Genomic DNA, 18732 nt, shown 5'->3' with positions numbered 1-18732 from the left:
AGTCTTGCTGAAATGTCCACTGTGGTTTAAACTTCATCATCCTGATAATGTAGATGTTAGGGTTTGATGATAATGTAGATGTTATGTTGTTGACTGGAGCAGCTAATATTAATTTACACTGACGAAAGGCAGAGGGTTGCTGAAGAACTACTGAGAGATTTTAGCTGCTGTCTGGGCTTTCCCTGCCTTTATAAACCTTCCTTTCTTCATGTGTTCAATACTTTTTTCTTGTGTCATTTAATTTCATATAACCTGATTTGTAAAATGTAAGTAGCAATTAGTTAAGGCCACTTAACTACTACTTACATCAAAAAAATAAATACAATGTACAATTAAGTGTCCTTAACTACTTCTTACATCAAAAAAATAAATACAATGTGCTTACTGTGTTTATAATGTATTTGAGAACACTTGTGGTGCTTTTGAGTTGGGATAGAGGTTGGGTTATGGACAGGTTTGATGGCATGTGTAGGTTTAAGGGTGGGTTAAGGTGTAAGGGATGGTCAGCAGTGTTTTTACAAATGTAATTACAAAAGTTAATTACAGATGTAATTACATACATGTATTTAATCAAGCATAAGTACACAGTAAATACATGTATTTACACAATAAGTACATTGTAACAAACTATTAATTCCTATGTAAGTACATATTAGTTAAGGCCATTTAATATAAAGTGGGACCAAATTCATATATGTATTTCTTTGATTGTTATCAAAATAATTTCAATTTCAAGTCAATAACACCTTTAGAAATAAGTTTTCTGGAAAAAAATGTGAATACTTATTTCCCCCACAGCATATTCAAGTGTAAAACCCTTTTGACCACAAAAAAATGTAAAGCAGTTCCCAATTGACTGAATCACTTGCTTTACCTGCAACTATCTATACATATTTTGATTTCTTAACAACTTTAAACTTCGGCAAAGTCACCTAAAGTTTTTCAATTTACACCTCATTAACGTCCTCGAAGGTGGCGGCGGGACTCCCAATAATGAATAAACGACATGAAGAAGTAGAAGTTTATGAGTTGGTCCTATTTTTGGAGCGAGTTCTTGAGGCGCGAGGGAACGTGAGTGACCTCTGTGACAGTAGATATAATATTACACAGAGCACAGGGTAATACGAGGTACAGCGGCCTGCGAGAGAACAAGGTGACCCTAGGACATTCAAGAGTGTGTTCACATTGAGGAAAGACCTTCTCACCCGTCCTGAGAGGGAGGATATTCACACTCCTGACCCACTGGAAACACACCGCTGGGGTACAGATCACAGATGGGGACGCTTGGAGGATCCGTTTGGGTTTTGGCTGGGGAGAGAAGGTGGATGTTAATGTGACTTTATATGTAAGTCTAATCCGTTTATTATGGTGGCCCCATAGTGCACAACACAATGATATTTTTAAAAAGCAAACAATAACTCAAAACACAACATCATTTCAGAAAGCAAACATTAATGCATAAAACAATGACAAAAAGTAAACAATAACTCACAACACAACAACATATCAGAAAGCAAACAATAACTTTAACAACGTGCACACGCGTCAAGCAACTGAAGCAACCTTTTAATGATGTTGCGTTGTGGTCTCAATGTCGTTGTAATGTGAGATTAATGTTTGCTTTTTGAAATGCAGTTGCGTAGTGAATTTAATGTTGTTGCATTGTGATCTTAATGTCATTGTGTTGTGAGATTAATGCTTGCTTTTTGAATTGTCGTTGGATTGTGATCTTACTGTTGTTGTGTACTGAGTAAACGTTAGCGTTGTAAAATGTTGTGTTGTAATCCTAATGTCATTGCGTTGTGATTTCAAAGGTGCAGTAAGTAAGTCTTCAGAATAGTTTTTTGTTGTGCTGGTTGAATGTCTCTTCACATTCCAATAGTAACGATTAAAGAAAATCATCCAAATGTATTTATATGTATTTTAATATTCTGGGTAAGGCATAAGACTAAAAATTGTTCGTCCAATCAAAATTTGTCAATTTGAATAATTCTGAAAAGTATCCTAAATTGTCTGTTTAGGAGAACACCCCTGTTCACGCAGACAGAGACACATTCACGTGCACACGAGAGAGTGACAGCAGTAAAAACAAACCCTAAATCAAAACTTTTTAAAATCCTGAATCAATATTGGAGTTACCTTTGCACGCTGGAGGAAGGATGACACCGTGGCTGAAGTATTTCTTTGAGACAGGTAATGTTCTGTTTTAAAACTATTTTAGTCACGCAAAGCTTATGTAGATTTTGTTGTTTTACGAATGGGTTATATGCACAGAAGTGTTGTTCAGCTACTGAAATCTTCTGGTGATAGATTGATGTGACTACTTCCAAATTCATAAGGGACATTTTACAGCATCGATAATGTCGATATTTATTTAGTTTAACAACAAACCATCACTAAATACTGCTATTTCGCCTAGTCTGCCTTACGGAGATGAAGTTTTTCATTTTATTTTATGAAGGTTTTATATTTACATCACATTGGTTCATTTTTTAACCAAAAATGACAACCTGTGACGCGCTCCCTATATTGTTTACCATGCTACTCTGAATATTCCGTCTGAAATAGCATGTCAGTATGGCTTAGTAATAAGTGAAATTCCTGCACGCTGCCGACCAAGCACTAAGCATAGTCGTGGTTTAGAACAAAATGCGTGAGAGAGTGAGACCAGCAATCCTTGCATTCATGAAAAATTGCACATTATGACAAGTTTTGCTTGCAACACAACTGAACACGTGCTAGATATAATACAGCTTTTTGTTCAGAATTGTAGTATTATAAAGTACTATAAAGTTCTCTAAATGGCGAATGACGTGATCTAGTGATTTCAGGAGGTGTAACTTTGGCACTGTGTTCAAAACTATAATACTAATGGTTAGCATTTTGGCAGATCACCTACTGCACCTTTAATGTTGTTGTGTTGTGAGATAAATGTATGAAGGACTAGCATGCTATAATTTAACAGTGTATCGTACGCAATGTTCTTAAAAAGTGAGCTCAAAACATTTTTATGAAAAAAATTACCTCAATAAGATTTAAAGAATTTTAAGATATTATTTTTGTGAGATTACATTCCCTATGTCTCAATGTATTTCTATTCGCTTGTTAAGTGTGACATCATGCAAAGCAGTATCCAAGTCCAAGTATTATATCCAACTGTATGGGGAGACTCAACAAATAGTAATAATAAACATTTACAAAGATATGTATCATTTTCAAAAATCACGATCACAATACATATTTCCATGGCTAATATCACGATTTGTCATGTTTATAATTAATATCCTATCTTATTTTGATTTCTCTTGCTATTATTATTATTATTTTATTTATTTATAAAAAGTATACTTGAATAATATTTTATACATACATTTATCAATGTATTTTGAATTTAAAAGTATTGGAATTATTGAAGTGTTTTAAGAAATGAATACTGAGACTTTACATACATTCCTTATGTACTTGTGCATTAATATTGGCTGCATTTACTTACAGCAGGAATAATATGACAACGCAGACGGCTTTAGTGTCAATAAACTTATAATAACATCTTATGTAATAGCATTATAAAATATTTGAACATAAAATTACAAAGCTACATTAAAACAGTCAATGTCTCATGCTGACTTGATCGTTTTATGTTGCAACACTGATAAATATCTGCAAATTAATGACAAAGCCTTAGGTGACACTTAGGACAGGATGAAAATCCTCCTGTGAAATCAAGTCTGCACTGCAGGATTTACTCAGAGGCACGATGATGTGGCATCACGCCAGTGTACTGCATTGGCGATGAAACACTCTCCTGCCCACATCAACAGCAGCACAAATTCATCCATTCACACCTCTGTCCCGGACCATCAGACACACTTAACTGATCACCATTCATTTCACTTCAGCGCTCATTATCTTACATCTCGTCCAATCAGCAAAGAGCAAGGACACACCGGCAGCCAATGATATTTGCCCTGACTCTGGCCCTGCAGGAACACAATGTACGAGGACGGGAGAATAGAAACTTACGTCCTTTCTTCTTCTTTGGCTTCTTTTTCTTCTTTTTGCCTGAAGTGTTATCAGCTTCCTCACCATCTGTAATGAAGTTTACATGATTAGCGAGTGCAATTAGTTATAATGAATAATTAGTGCCAATAATCAAAGCTCAGAATATATGCTTATTATTTTAGAGCAATCAATTAATACATCTATGTGAAATTATATATATACATATATATATATATATATATATATATATAATAAAATAAAATATATATCAAGTTATAGAATAACTTGCCTAATTACCCTAACCTGCCTAGTTAACCTAGTTAAGCCTTTAAAATGTCACTTTAAGCTGTATAGAAATGTCTTGAAAAATATCTAGTCAAATATTATGTACTGTTATCATGGTAAAGATAAAATAAATCAGTTATTAAAAATGAGTTATTAAAATTATTATGTTTAGAAATGTGTTGAATTTTTGTTCTCTCTGTTAAACAGAAATTGGGGTAAAAAAAAACAGGGGGGCTAATAATTCTGACTTCAACTGTATAAATATATATTTAAATATATATTTAAATATAGTTTACTAAATTTTATTTAGTGTAGCATGTAAACCAATATTATTTTTTTTTTAAATATGTTTGTGACAATTATATATGGAACAAAAATCACAACAAAATCACTCAAATATTAATGAAAATATAAATAAAATGGTAGAAACCAAATGTGAATAAATGTATTGAATATGCAACAGAGATTTATTATGTTGGCTTGAGAAAGCCAACATACTGTAATGCTACTTAAACTTATTCTTATTATTATTATTATTCTTATTATTATTCCGGCTTCTGACCAAAAAAAAGCAATCGCTTCTCCTCCCAGGGCTTAGATGCTACAAGCCCCAAATTTGGTCAAAAGCTGTCTATTGCCCATGAGATGGTTGCTGTATGTCCTCATGCCGATAAGATTTGTAGTTTTTGAATTAAAAATTTTTTGTATTAAAAAATTGTAAATATTACAATCGAGTATTTGGGGCTTATAAAAAAGTATACAATCCTCAAATTTGGCCAAAAGATGTGCTTTAAATTGAAGATAATTATCATATTTATTTGGTGTAATTATAAATAACAATTTTTCTATAAATATTTTTTTTATATTAAATTTGTAAAATTCAGACTCAAAGCGTGTCCACGAGATGGCGCCAGAGAACCATTTTTGAGCCCTTTGTAATTTAGTACTGGCCCTTTAAGAGGCGGGGATATCCGTGCTGACTGTTTTGAATCTACAGAAATTCGGGCTCATTTCAGACGTGCTTGTTACAACATTTGAAGCTGAAATTGCGACCATTTTGGTCGCATATGCGCCTGAAAATTAATCTATGCGACCTCATAACATATTTGGGCGCATTAGTGCGACTGCAGATGGTTGTAGTGCGACCTGTTTTGATTTTTTGTAAAAACGTGCTGATTCGCTCTTCCCTGCCGCTATATTGGTTCATATTAGCTGTCAATCACTCAAGGTATTCCGCTGTCAGATGACAGGGAAGGAGCTTTTATGACCACGGGAAATGCAAACGGCTGAAGAGTAAAAACTTAAAGCACACAGGTTTGCAAACCCCACCTAAAATTGAGGTGTAGATGAGAGAGATCGTGACACGTCACGTGGTGAATAATGATCCACCAGCTGAGATCACTGAAACTGCGGCTCATAACAAAGACCAGTATCGCGCCGATGGTTAGTGCAAGAATCCTGCTCTGCCTGCTCATAAATTGGGTCGGCTGACTCGCCAGCTTTTCCACAAACACAGAAAAATGAAGATCATCTCAGACTGAACCTTTAAATTGACACAAACTGAAACCAAAACTTTTAAAGAGTGATAGAAGTGAGACTTTACTTTCTTTCTTTTGTCTATTCTTTTTTGAGGTGTATATAATTTTTTTATTTATTTACTGATGACTGCTTTGCAGCTTTCATCATTGAATTGAATTATTTATTATAATCTTTTGTTTGTTTTGTAGCAGAAATATTATTTATTAAATTGACATGCATATAAAAACAGCAGTACAAAATCAATATTTCTTACTGCAATGCTTCATTTTTGTTTGATGCAAACTATACAATTATTTTATATAAAGTAACAGACTTTTTATAGCAGATAACCTACATTCATGCACATTCAAGGCAGTATCATAATGAGAAATGGAATTCATTGTTACTATTATTGTCATTTTCATCATCACTAATATTCTATGGCCTAATTATTAGACATTCATTTTAGAATTATTGCACACAAATATCAATGTCTTCGCAGCATTAGTTAGATAGTTGTTTCTGGTTTTTGTCAGTCCTATTGATGTTGTTTTAAAATACAATAAATCCCTTAAAAAGCAATTTGCAGCAGTGCTCATTCATTTTTGGTGGGTGCTCCTAAATTTTTTCTGGTGCTCCTAAATTTATTTTGGTGCCCCTGAATATTTGAAGTTGGGAGCACCGGTGCTACCAAGTAAAAAAGTTAATTTCGAGCCCTGTATATATATATATATATATATATATATATATATATATATATATATATATATATATATATATATATATATATATATATATTCATACAGTTGATGTCAGAATTATTAGCTCCCCTGTTTATTTTTTCCCCAATTTCTGTTTAATGGAGGGAAGATTGTTTCAGCACATTTCTAAGCATAATAGTTTTAAAAACCTATTTCTAATTACTGATTTATTTTATCTTTGCCATGATGACATTAAATAATGTTTGACTTGATATTTTTCAAGACACTTCTATACAGCTTAAAGTCACATTTAAAGGCTTAACTAGGTTAATAAGGGTAACTAGGCAGGTTAGGGTAATTAGGCAAGTTATTTTATAACGATGGTTTGTTCTGTAGATTATCAAAAAAAATTGCTTAAAGGGGATAATAATTGTGTCCCAAAAATGGTTTTTAAATAATTAATAACTGCTTTTATTCTAGCCGAAATAAAACAAATAAGACTTTCTCAAGAAGAAAAAATATTATCAGACATACTGTGAAAATTTCCTTGCTCTGTTAAACACCATTTGGGAAATATTTAAAAAAGGGAAAAAAAAATCAACTGGGGGTTAATAATTCTGACTTCAACTGTGTGTATATATATATATATATATATATATATATATATATATATATATATATATATATATATATATATATATATATATATATATATGTGTGTGTGTGTGTGTGTATATATATATATATATATATATATATATATATATATATATATATATATATATATATATATATATATATATATATATATATATGTGTGTGTGTGTGTGTGTGTGTGTGTGTGTGTGTGTGTATATATATATATATATATATATATATATATATACACACACACATACACACACACACACATTTATGGTTAGGGTTATAAGGATTATTTTTTATCCCCCTTTTATGTTGGCAAAAACATAAGTTTACTTCAGATATTTCTTTCAAAACAGAATATTCTGTACCGCAAAAAAGCCTTCTCCTCACTTGTGATAATGACAATGAAAGCCAAGCTTTTGGCCTATGCTATACCAAAAAAATAAATAAAATCACCCAGGTGATGACAATTAAATATTACGATTATAACATTGTGTTAGTGGCCAGTGGGGTGAAACAACGTCATTGGTCAGAATTAACCACGTGATGAAGATGGTCTAATATTGTATTTAATGCGATTTTCTTCCTGTAAACTGTATATATAACTATATAACTATATATATAACGCTGCAAATTACTGTAAATTGACTGTACTCTTTATTAACTGCAAAACTGATAAGACTGATTAAATAAAAGACAAATTAACTAAATGTATGTGCTATTGTTTCATTAGTATTTTAATTTAATATTTTTCTTCATATGATATTTATTATAATGTAATTTTGTTCAGATTATAATATATACTATAAATACTAACTATACTATAGTGATCTGCATTAAACAACCTGAACAAATCAGTTCTCTCTCTCTCTCTCTCTCTCTCTCTCTCGATTTGATCAAAAATGTAAATGAGGCCTTCCGATTAACAGTCCAGTGGACCCTAGCAACAGCCTAGAAACCACTCAGAACACCCTAGCAACTACCTAGGAATGCCTTAGCAACATCTTAGCAACCGCCTAGCAACCACTTCTCAACCGCTGTGCTTCCTGCCAACTGCCTTCGAGTCCCCGGCGCAGTCACGTTGGCTTTCTCAAGCCAACATCAAAGTTCGTCAACGAACTTTAGGTTCTAGTTTTATATTGGTAATCTAATTAGGCTGGCTTGTGTAGCAAGCCAGACTACTGTTATCCTATTAAACTTATTAGGCTGGCTTGTGTAGCAAGCCAGACTACTGTTATCCTATTAAACTTATTAGGCTGGCTTGTGTAGCAAGCCAGACTACTGTTATCCTATTAAACTTATTATTAGGCTGGCTTGTGTAGCAAGCCAGACTACTGTTATCCTATTAAACTTATTATTAGGCTGGCTTGTGTAGCAAGCCAGACTACTGTTATCCTATTAAACTTATTATTATTTTTATTATTAATATTATTATTCTTCTTCTGAGACTAAAAATTAAACTCTATCTCCACCTAGACCTTTCAAGCTATGACCATCAAACTCGGGTCAGACCTCCGAACTATTCTGACTCGAGTTGCTATATCCATTCCGACTGATCCGACTTTCGGTTTCCCGAAAAACGTCCCGGGACCGTCGGAAAAATCCCATAGACGTAACATTGGATCAAACTTTGTGACCTCATAACTCCGCATCAGAATGTCACACAGACTTCTAACTGGGCTCATTTAACTCAGACTATCAAACTGCCAATGACTGATCACCTTTAAACTTTCTGGCCACGCCCTAGCAACCACTTTTGGACCCTAGAAACAGTCCCATAGACTTCCATTGCAAAAGACTCTCATTGACTTTACATGGGATCAAACTTTGTGAGCTCATAACTCTGCATCAGACTGTCCTACAGACTAATGATTGAGCTCATTTAACTCAGTCTAGCCAGCAGCCAATCACTGATGGCCTTTTAACCTTCCAGCCACACCCTAACAACCAGATACTGCACCGTAGCAACTGTCCCATAGACTGCCATTAAAGAGGTTCAGACTGATATTGTCATGCTGCAGTGTGATAGAGACATGGGGGTTGTTTTTAACTGTTCATACTGGCAAGAAGCTTTGATACATCATCAGTCTAAGCTGTCAATCAACTCCATAGCAACAAAACAGACTAACCTAGCAACGATATAACAGCAGCTATATCTCAGCATCAGAACATCGTAGAGAGGCGGGGGTTGGCTTGTTTGACTCATGCTCGCACTCTATCTATCTATCTATCTATCTATCTATCTATCTATCTATCTATCTATCTATCTATCTTCTATCTATCTATCTATCTATCTATCTATCTATCTCTATCTATCTATCTATCTATCTATCTATCTATCTATCTATCTATCTATCTACCTCTATCTATCTATCTATCTATCTCTAACTATCTATCCATCTATCTATCTATCTATCTATCTATCTATCTATCTATCTATCTATCTATCTATCTATCTATCTATCTATCTATCTATCTATCTATCTATCTCTACCTATCTATCTATCTCTAACTATCTATCTATCTATCTATCTATCTATCTATCTATCTATCTATCTATCTATCTATCTATCTATCTATCTATCTATCTATCTATCCATCATGCTAAGAACATGCTAATTCATGCTAGAATCATGCTAGTTACATGCTAATTCATGCTAGAATCATACTAGTCACATGTTAATTTATGCTAGAATCATGCTAGTCACATGCTAATTCATACTAGAATCATGCTAACAACATGCTAATTCATGCTAGAATCATGCTAGTCACATGCTAATTCATACTAGAATCATGCTAACAACATGCTAATTTATGCTAGAATCATGCTAGTCACATGCTAATTCATGCTAGAATGATGCTAACAACATGCTAATTCATGCTAGATTCATGCTAGTAACATGCTAATTCATGTTAGAATCATGCTAACAACATGCTAATTCTTGCTAGAATCATGCTAGTAGCATGCTAATTCATGCTAGACTCATGCTAACAACATGCTAATTCATGCTAGAATCATGCTAACAACATGCTAATTCATGCTAGAATCATGCTAACAACATGCTAATTCATGCTAGAATCATGCTAGTAACATGCTAATTCTTGTTAGAATCATGCTAACAACATGCTAATTCATGCTAGAATCATGCTAGTAACATGCTAATTCATGCTAGAAGCATGCTAACAACATGCTAATTCATGCTAGAATCATGCTAACAACTTGCTAAATCATGCTAGAATCATGCTAGTAACATGCTAATTCATGCTAGAAGCATGCTAACAACATGCTAATTCATGCTAGAATCATGCTAACAACATGCTATTTCACGCTAGAATCATGCTAATAACATGCTAATCTATCTATCTATCTATCTATCTATCTATCTATCTATCTATCTATCTATCTATCTATCTATCTATCTATCTATCTATCTATCTTTTCATACTTTTTAAAACTGTTTAAACTAAATAAACTATTACCGTCAGGCTTTCACAAGCCAGCCTCAAAGTTTGTTCTCAAACTTTAAGAATCTAGTTAGGCTGGCTTGTGTAGCAAGCCAGACTACTGTTATCCTATTAAACTTATTATTATTAATATTATTATTCTTCTTCTGAGACTAAAAATTAAACTCTATCTCGTCCTAGGCCATTCAAGCTATGACCATCAAACTCGGGTCAGACCTCCGAACTATTCTGACTCGAGTTGCTATATCTTTTCCGACTGATCCGACTTTCGGTTTTCCGAAAAACGTCCCGGGACCGTCGGAAAAATCCCATAGACGTAACATTGGATCAAACTTTGTGACCTCATAACTCCGCATCAGAATGTCACACAGACTTCTAACTGGGCTCATTTAACTCAGACTATCAAACCGCCAATGACTGATCACCTTTAAATTTTCTGGCCACGCCCTAGCAACCACTTTTGGACCCTAGAAACCGTCCCATAGACTTCCATTGCAAAAGACTCTCATTGACTTTACATTGGATCAAACTTTGTGAGCTCATAACTTTGCATCTGACTGTCCTACAGACTAATGGCTGAGCTCATTTAACTCAGTCTAGCCAGCAGCCAATCGCCGATGGCCTTTTAACTTTCTAGCCACGCCCTAACAACCAGATACTGCACCCTAGCAACTGTCCCATAGACTGCAATTAAAGAGGTTCAGACTGATATTGTCATGCTGCAGTGTGATAGAGACATGGGGGTTGTGTTTAACTGTTCATACTGGCAAGAAGCTTTGATACATCATCAGTCTAAGCTGTCAATCAACTCCATAGCAACAAAACAGACTAACCTAGCAACGATATGGCACCAGCTATATCTCAGCATCAGAACATCGTAGAGAGGCGGGGGTTGGCTTGTTTGACTCATGCTCTTACACCATCTATCTATCTATCTATCTATCTATCTATCTATCTATCTATCTATCTATCTATCTATCTATATATCTATCTATCTACCTTTATCTATCTACCTTTACCTATCTATCTATCTGTCTGTCTGTCTGTCTGTCTGTCTGTATCTATCTATCTATCTATCTATCTATCTATCTATCTATCTATCTATCTATCTATCTATCTATCTATCTATCTATCTATCTACCTCTACCTATCTATCTATCTATCTATCTATCTATCTATCTATCTATCTATCTATCTACCTCTATCTACCTCTATCTATCTATCTATCTATCTATCTATCTATCTATCTATCTATCTATCTATCTATCTATCTATCTATCTATCCATCATGCTAACAACATGCTTATTCATGCTAGAATCATGCTAGTTACATGCTAATTCATGCTAGAATCATGCTAGTCACATGCTAATTCATGCTAGAATCATGCTAGTCACATGCTAATTCATGCTAGAATCATGCTAACAACACGCTAATTCATGCTAGAATCATGCTAATTTATGCTATAATCATGCTAGTAACATGCTAATCCATGCTAGAATCATGCTAACAACATGCTAATTCATGCTAGATTCTTGCTAGTAACATGCTAATTCATGCTAGAATCATGCTAGTATCATGCTAATTCATGCTAGCATCGTGCTAACAACATGCTAATTCATGCTAGAATCATGCTAGTATTATGCTAATTCATGCTAGAATCATGCTAACAACATGCTAATTCATGCTAGAATCATGCTAGTAACATGCTAATTCATGTTAGAATCATGCTAACAACATGCTAATTCATGCTAGAATCATGCTAACAACATGCTAGTTCATGCTAGAATCATGCTAACAACATGCTAATTCATGCTAGAATCATGCTAGTGAAATGCTAATTCATGCTAGAATCATGCTAACAACATGCTAATTCTCGCTAGAATCATGCTAGTAACATGCTAATTCATGTTAGAATCATGCTAACAACATGCTAATTCATGCTAGAATCATGCTAGTAACATGCTAATTCATGCTAGAAGCATGCTAACAACATGCTAATTTATGCTAGAATCATGCTAGTAGCATGCTAATTCATGCTAGAATCTTGCTAGTAACATGCTAAATCATGCTAGAATCATGCTAACAACATGCTAATTAATGCTAGAACCATGCTAACAACATGCTAATTCATGCTAGAATTGTGCTAATTCATGCTAGAATCATGCTAGTAACATGCTAATTCATGCTAGAATCGTGCTAACAACATGCTAATTCATGTTAAAATCATGCTAACAACATGCTAATTATTGCTAAAATCATGCTAGTAACATGCTAATTCATGCTAAAATCATGCTAACAACATGCTAATTCATGCTAGAATCATGCTAGTAACATGCTAATTCATGCTAAAAGCATGCTAACAACATGCTAAATCATGCTAGTAACATGCTAATTCATGCTAGAATCATGCTAGTAACATGCTAATTCATGCTAGAATCATGCTAACAACGTGCTAATTCATGCTAGAATTATGCTAACAACATGCTAATTCATGCTAAAATCATGCTAGTAACATGCTAATTCATGTTAAAATCATGCTAGGTACATGCTAATTCATGCTAGAATCATGCTAGTAACATGCTAATTCATGCTAGAATCGTGCTAACAACATGCTAATTCATGCTAGAATCATGCGAACAACATGCTAATTCATGCTAGAATCATGCTAGTAACATGCTAATTTATGCTAAAATCATGCTAACAACATGCTAATTCATGCTAAAATCATGCTAGTAACATGCTAATTCATGCTAGAATCATGCGAACAACATGCTATTTCACGTTAAAATCATGCTAATAACATGCTAATCTATCTATCTATCTATCTATCTATCTATCTATCTATCTATCTATCTATCTATCTATCTATCTATCTATCTATCTATCTATCTTTTCATAGTTTTAAAAACTGTTTAAACTAAATAAACTATTACCGTCAGGCTTTCACAAGCCAGCCTCAAAGTTTGTTCTCAAACTTTAAGAATCTAGTTATATTTATTATTCTTCTTCTGAGACTAAAAATTAAACTCTATCTCGTCCTAGGCCATTCAAGCTATGACCATCAAACTCGGGTCAGACCTCCGAACTATTCTGACTCGAGTTGCTATATCCTTTCCGACTGATCCGACTTTCGGTTTTCCGAAAAACGTCCCGGGACCGTCGGAAAAATCCCATAGACGTAACATTGGATCAAACTTTGTGACCTCATAACTCCGCATCAGAATGTCACACAGACTTCTAACTGGGCTCATTTAACTCAGACTATCAAACTGCCAATGACTGACCACCTTTAAACTTTCTGGCCACGCCCTAGCAACCACTTTTGGACCCTAGAAACCGTCCCATAGACTTCCATTGCAAAATACTCTCATTGACTTTACATGGGATCAAACTTTGTGAGCTCATAACTCTGCATCAGACTGTCCTACAGACTAATGATTGAGCTCATTTAACTCAGTCTAGCCAGCAGCCAATCACTGATGGCCTTTTAACTATCTAGCCACACCCTAACAACCAGATACTGCACCCTAGCAACTGTCCCATAGACTGCCATTAAAGAGGTTCAGACTGATATTGTCATGCTGCAGTGTGATAGAGACATGGGGGTTGTTTTTAACTGTTCATACTGGCAAGAAGCTTTGATACATCATCAGTCTAAGCTGTCAATCAACTCCATAGCAACAAAACAGACTAACCTAGCAACGATATAATAGCAGCTATATCTCAGCATCAGAACATCGTAGAGAGGCGGGGGTTGGCTTGTTTGAATCAGGCTCGCACACCATCTATCTATCTATCTATCTATCTATCTATCTATCTATCTATCTATCTATCTATGTACCTCTATCTATCTACCTACCTACCTCTATCTATCTATCTATCTATCTATCTATCTATCTATCTATCTATCTATCTATCTATCTATCTATCTATCTATCTACCTACCTACCTCTATCTATCTATCTATCTATCTATCTATCTATCTATCTATCTATCTATCTATCTATCTGTCCATCATGCTAACAACATGCTAATTCATGCTAGAATCATGCTAGTTACATGCTAATTCATGCTAGAATCATGCTAGTCACATGCTAATTCATGCTAGAATCATGCCAGTCACATGCTAATTCATACTAGAATCATGCTAACAACATGCTAATTCATGCTAGAATCATGCTAGTCACATGCTAATTCATGCTAGAATCATGCTAACAACATGCTAATTCATGCTAGAATCATGCTAGTTACATGCTAATTCATGTTAGAATCATGCTAACAACATGCTAATTCGTGCTAGAATCATGCTAGTAGCATGCTAATTCATGTTAGAATCATGCTAACAACATGCTAATTCATGCTAGAATCATGCTAGGAACATGCTAATTCATGCTAGAATCATGCTAACAACATGCTAATTCAAGCTAGAATCATGCTAGTCACATGCTAATTCATGCTAGAATCATGCTAACAGCATGCTTATTTATGCTAGAATCATGCTAACAACATGCTAATTCATGCTAGAATCATGCTAACAACATGTTAATTCATGCTAGAATCATGCTAGTCAAATGCTAATTCATGCTAGGATCATGCTAACAACATGCTAATTCATGTTAGAATCATGCTAACAACATGCTAATTCATGCTAGAATCATGCTAACAACATGCTAATTCATGCTAGAATCATGCTAGTAACATGCTAATTCATGCTAGAAGCATGCTAACAACATGCTAATTTATGCTTGAATCATGCTAGTAGCATGCTATTTCATGCTAGAATCTTGCTAGTAACATGCTAAATCATGCTAGAATCATGCTAACAACATGCTAATTAATGCTAGAATCATGCTAACAACATGCTAATTCATGCTAGAATTGTGCTAATTCATGCTAAAATCATGCTAGTAACATGCTAATTCATGTTAAAATCATGCTAGGTACATGCTAATTCATGCTAGAATCATGCTAGTAACATGCTAATTCATGCTAGAATCGTGCTAACAACATGCTAATTCATGTTAAAATCATGCTAACAACATGCTAATTCATGCTAAAATCATGTTAGTAACATGCTAATTCATGCTAAAATCATGCTAACAACATGCTAATTCATGCTAAAATCATGCTAGTAACATGCTAATTCATGCTAGAATCATGCTAACAACATGCTAATTCACGTTAAAATCATGGTAATAACATGCTAATCTATCTATCTATCTATCTATCTATCTATCTATCTATCTATCTATCTATCTATCTATCTATCTATCTATCTATCTATCTATCTATCTATCTATCTATCTATCTATCTATCTATCATCTATCTATCTATTCTTACTTTTTAAAACTGTTTAAACTAAATAAACTATTACCGTCAGGCTTTCACAAGCCAGCCTCAAAGTTTGTTCTCAAACTTTAAGAATCTAGTTTATATTATTATTCTTCTTCTGAGACTAAAAATTAAACTCTATCTCCACCTAGACCTTTCAAGCTATGACCATCAAACTCGGGTCAGACCTCCGAACTATTCTGACTCGAGTTGCTATATCCTTTCCGACTGATCCGACTTTCGGTTTCCCGAAAAACGTCCCGGGACCGTCGGAAAAATTCCATAGACGTAACATTGGATCAAACTTTGTGACCTCATAACTCCGCATCAGAAGGTCACACAGACTTCTAACTGGGCTCATTTAACTCAGACTATCAAACTGCCAATGACTGATCACCTTTAAACTTTCTGGCCACGCCCTAGCAACCACTTTTGGACCCTAGAAACCGTCCCATAGACTTCCATTGCAAAAGACTCTCATTGACTTTACATGGGATCAAACTTTGTGAGCTCATAACTCTGCATCAGACTGTCCTACAGACTAATGATTGAGCTCATTTAACTCAGTCTAGCCAGCAGCCAATCACTGATGGCCTTTTAACCTTCCAGCCACACCCTAACAACCAGATACTGCACCCTAGCAACTGTCCCATAGACTGCCATTAAAGAGGTTCAGACTGATATTGTCATGCTGCAGTGTGATAGAGACATGGGGGTTGTTTTTAACTGTTCATACTGGCAAGAAGCTTTGATACATCATCAGTCTAAGCTGTCAATCAACTCCATAGCAACAAAACGGACTAACCTAGCAACGATATAACAGCAGCTATATCTCAGCATCAGAACATCGTAGAGAGGCGGGGGTTGGCTTGTTTGACTCATGCTCGCACACTATCTATCTATCTATCTATCTATCTATCTATCTATCTATCTATCTATCTATCTATCTATCTATCTATCTATCTATCTATCTGTCTCTAACTATCTATCTATCTATCTATCTATCTATCTATCTATCTATCTATCTATCTATCTATCTATCTATCTATCTATCTATCTCTAACTATCTATCTATCTATCTATCTATCTATTTATATATCTCTAACTATCTATCTATCTATCTATCTATCTATCTATCTATCTATCTATCTATCTATCTATCTATCTATTTATCTATCTCTATCTATCTATCTATCTATCTATCTATCTATCTATCTATCTATCTATCTATCTATCTATCTACCTCTATCTATCTATCCATCATGCTAACAACATGCTAATTCATGCTAGAATCATGCTAGTTACATGCTAATTCATGCTAGAATCATGCTAGTCACATGCTAATTCATGCTAGAATCATGCTAGTAACATGCTAATTCATGCTAGAATCATGCTAGTCACATGCTAATTCATGCTAGAATCATGCCAGTCACATGCTAATTCATACTAGAATCATGCTAACAACATGCTATTTCATGCTAGAATCATGCTAGTCACATGCTAATTCATGCTAGAATCATGCTAACAACATGCTAATTCATGCTAGAATCATGCTAGTAACATGCTAATTCATGCTAGAATCATGCTAACAACATGCTAATTCGTGCTAGAATCATGCTAGTAGCATCCTAATTCATGTTAAAATCATGCTAACAACATGCTAATTCATGCTAGAATCATGCTAGTAACATGCTAATTCATGCTAGAATCATGCTAGTCACATGCTAATTCATGCTAGAATCATGCTAGTCAAATGCTAATTCATGCTAGAATCGTGCTAACAACATGCTAATTCATGCTAGAATCATGCTAGTAACATGCTAATTCATGCTAGAATCATGCTAGTAACATACTAATTCATGCTAGAATCATGCTAACATCATGATAATTTATGCTAGAATCATGCTAGTAACATGCTAATTCATGCTAGAATCATGCTAACAACATGCTAATTCATGCTAGAATCGTGCTAATTCATGCTAAAATCATGCTAGTAACATGCTAATTCATGTTAAAATCATGCTAGGTACATGCTAATTCATGCTAGAATCATGCTAGTAACATGCTAATTCATTCTAGAATCGTGCTAGTAACATGCTAATTCATACTAGAATCATGCTAGTAACATGCTAATTCATGCTAGAATCATGCTAACAACATGCTAATTCATAATAGAATCATGCTAACAACATGCTAATTCATGCTAGAATCATGCTAACATTATGCTAATTCATGCTAGAATCATGCTAACAACATCTATCTATCTATCTATCTATCTATCTATCTATCTATCTATCTATCTATCTATCTATCTATCTATCTATCTATCTATCTATCTTTTCATACTTTTTAAAACTGTTTAAATAAACTATTACCGTCAGGCTTTCACAAGCCAGCCTCAAAGTTTGTTCTCAAACTTTAAGAATCTAGTTAGGCTGGCTTGTGTAGCAAGCCAGACTACTGTTATCCTATTAAACTTATTATTATTTTTATTATTAGGCTGGCTTGTGTAGCAAGCCAGACTACTGTTATCCTATTAAACTTATTATTATTAGGCTGGCTTGTGTAGCAAGCCAGACTACTGTTATCCTATTAAACTTATTATTATTATTATTCTATATTATTCTTCTTCTGAGACTAAAAATTAAACTCTATCTCGTCCTAGGCCATTCAAGCTATGACCATCAAACTTGGGTCAGACCTCCGAACTATTCTGACTCGAGTTGCTATATCCTTTCCGACTGATCCGACTTTCGGTTTCCCGAAAAACGTCCCGGGACCGT

The 18732-nt window shown here is 34.4% G+C and overlaps 1 protein-coding gene and 1 long non-coding RNA gene across 2 annotated transcripts in view; one reads left to right on the top strand and one right to left on the bottom strand.

Annotated features, from left to right (window-relative positions):
- The window catches only part of metap2a (methionyl aminopeptidase 2a), a 76915-nt gene that overhangs the window by 7902 nt on the left and 50281 nt on the right, over positions 1 to 18732 (bottom strand). The window contains exons 3-4 of the mRNA NM_001100054.1: positions 4024 to 4089; positions 1206 to 1308 (exon numbers count right to left, since the gene is read on the bottom strand). Coding sequence (NP_001093524.1) covers positions 1206 to 1308; positions 4024 to 4089 — 169 coding nt within the window. The remainder of the gene's footprint in view (positions 1 to 1205; positions 1309 to 4023; positions 4090 to 18732) is intronic.
- Positions 1085 to 18732, top strand: part of LOC137491554 (uncharacterized) — a 73780-nt gene continuing 56132 nt past the window's right edge. The window contains exons 1-2 of the long non-coding RNA XR_011011531.2: positions 1085 to 1345; positions 2022 to 2193. This is a non-coding gene — a long non-coding RNA (uncharacterized lncRNA). The remainder of the gene's footprint in view (positions 1346 to 2021; positions 2194 to 18732) is intronic.

This window comes from Danio rerio, chromosome 4 (assembly GCF_049306965.1).
Source record: "Danio rerio strain Tuebingen ecotype United States chromosome 4, GRCz12tu, whole genome shotgun sequence".
In the NCBI taxonomy this organism is placed as follows: Eukaryota; Metazoa; Chordata; class Actinopteri; order Cypriniformes; family Danionidae; genus Danio; species Danio rerio.
This window is presented reverse-complemented; position numbering and strand designations above follow the sequence as displayed.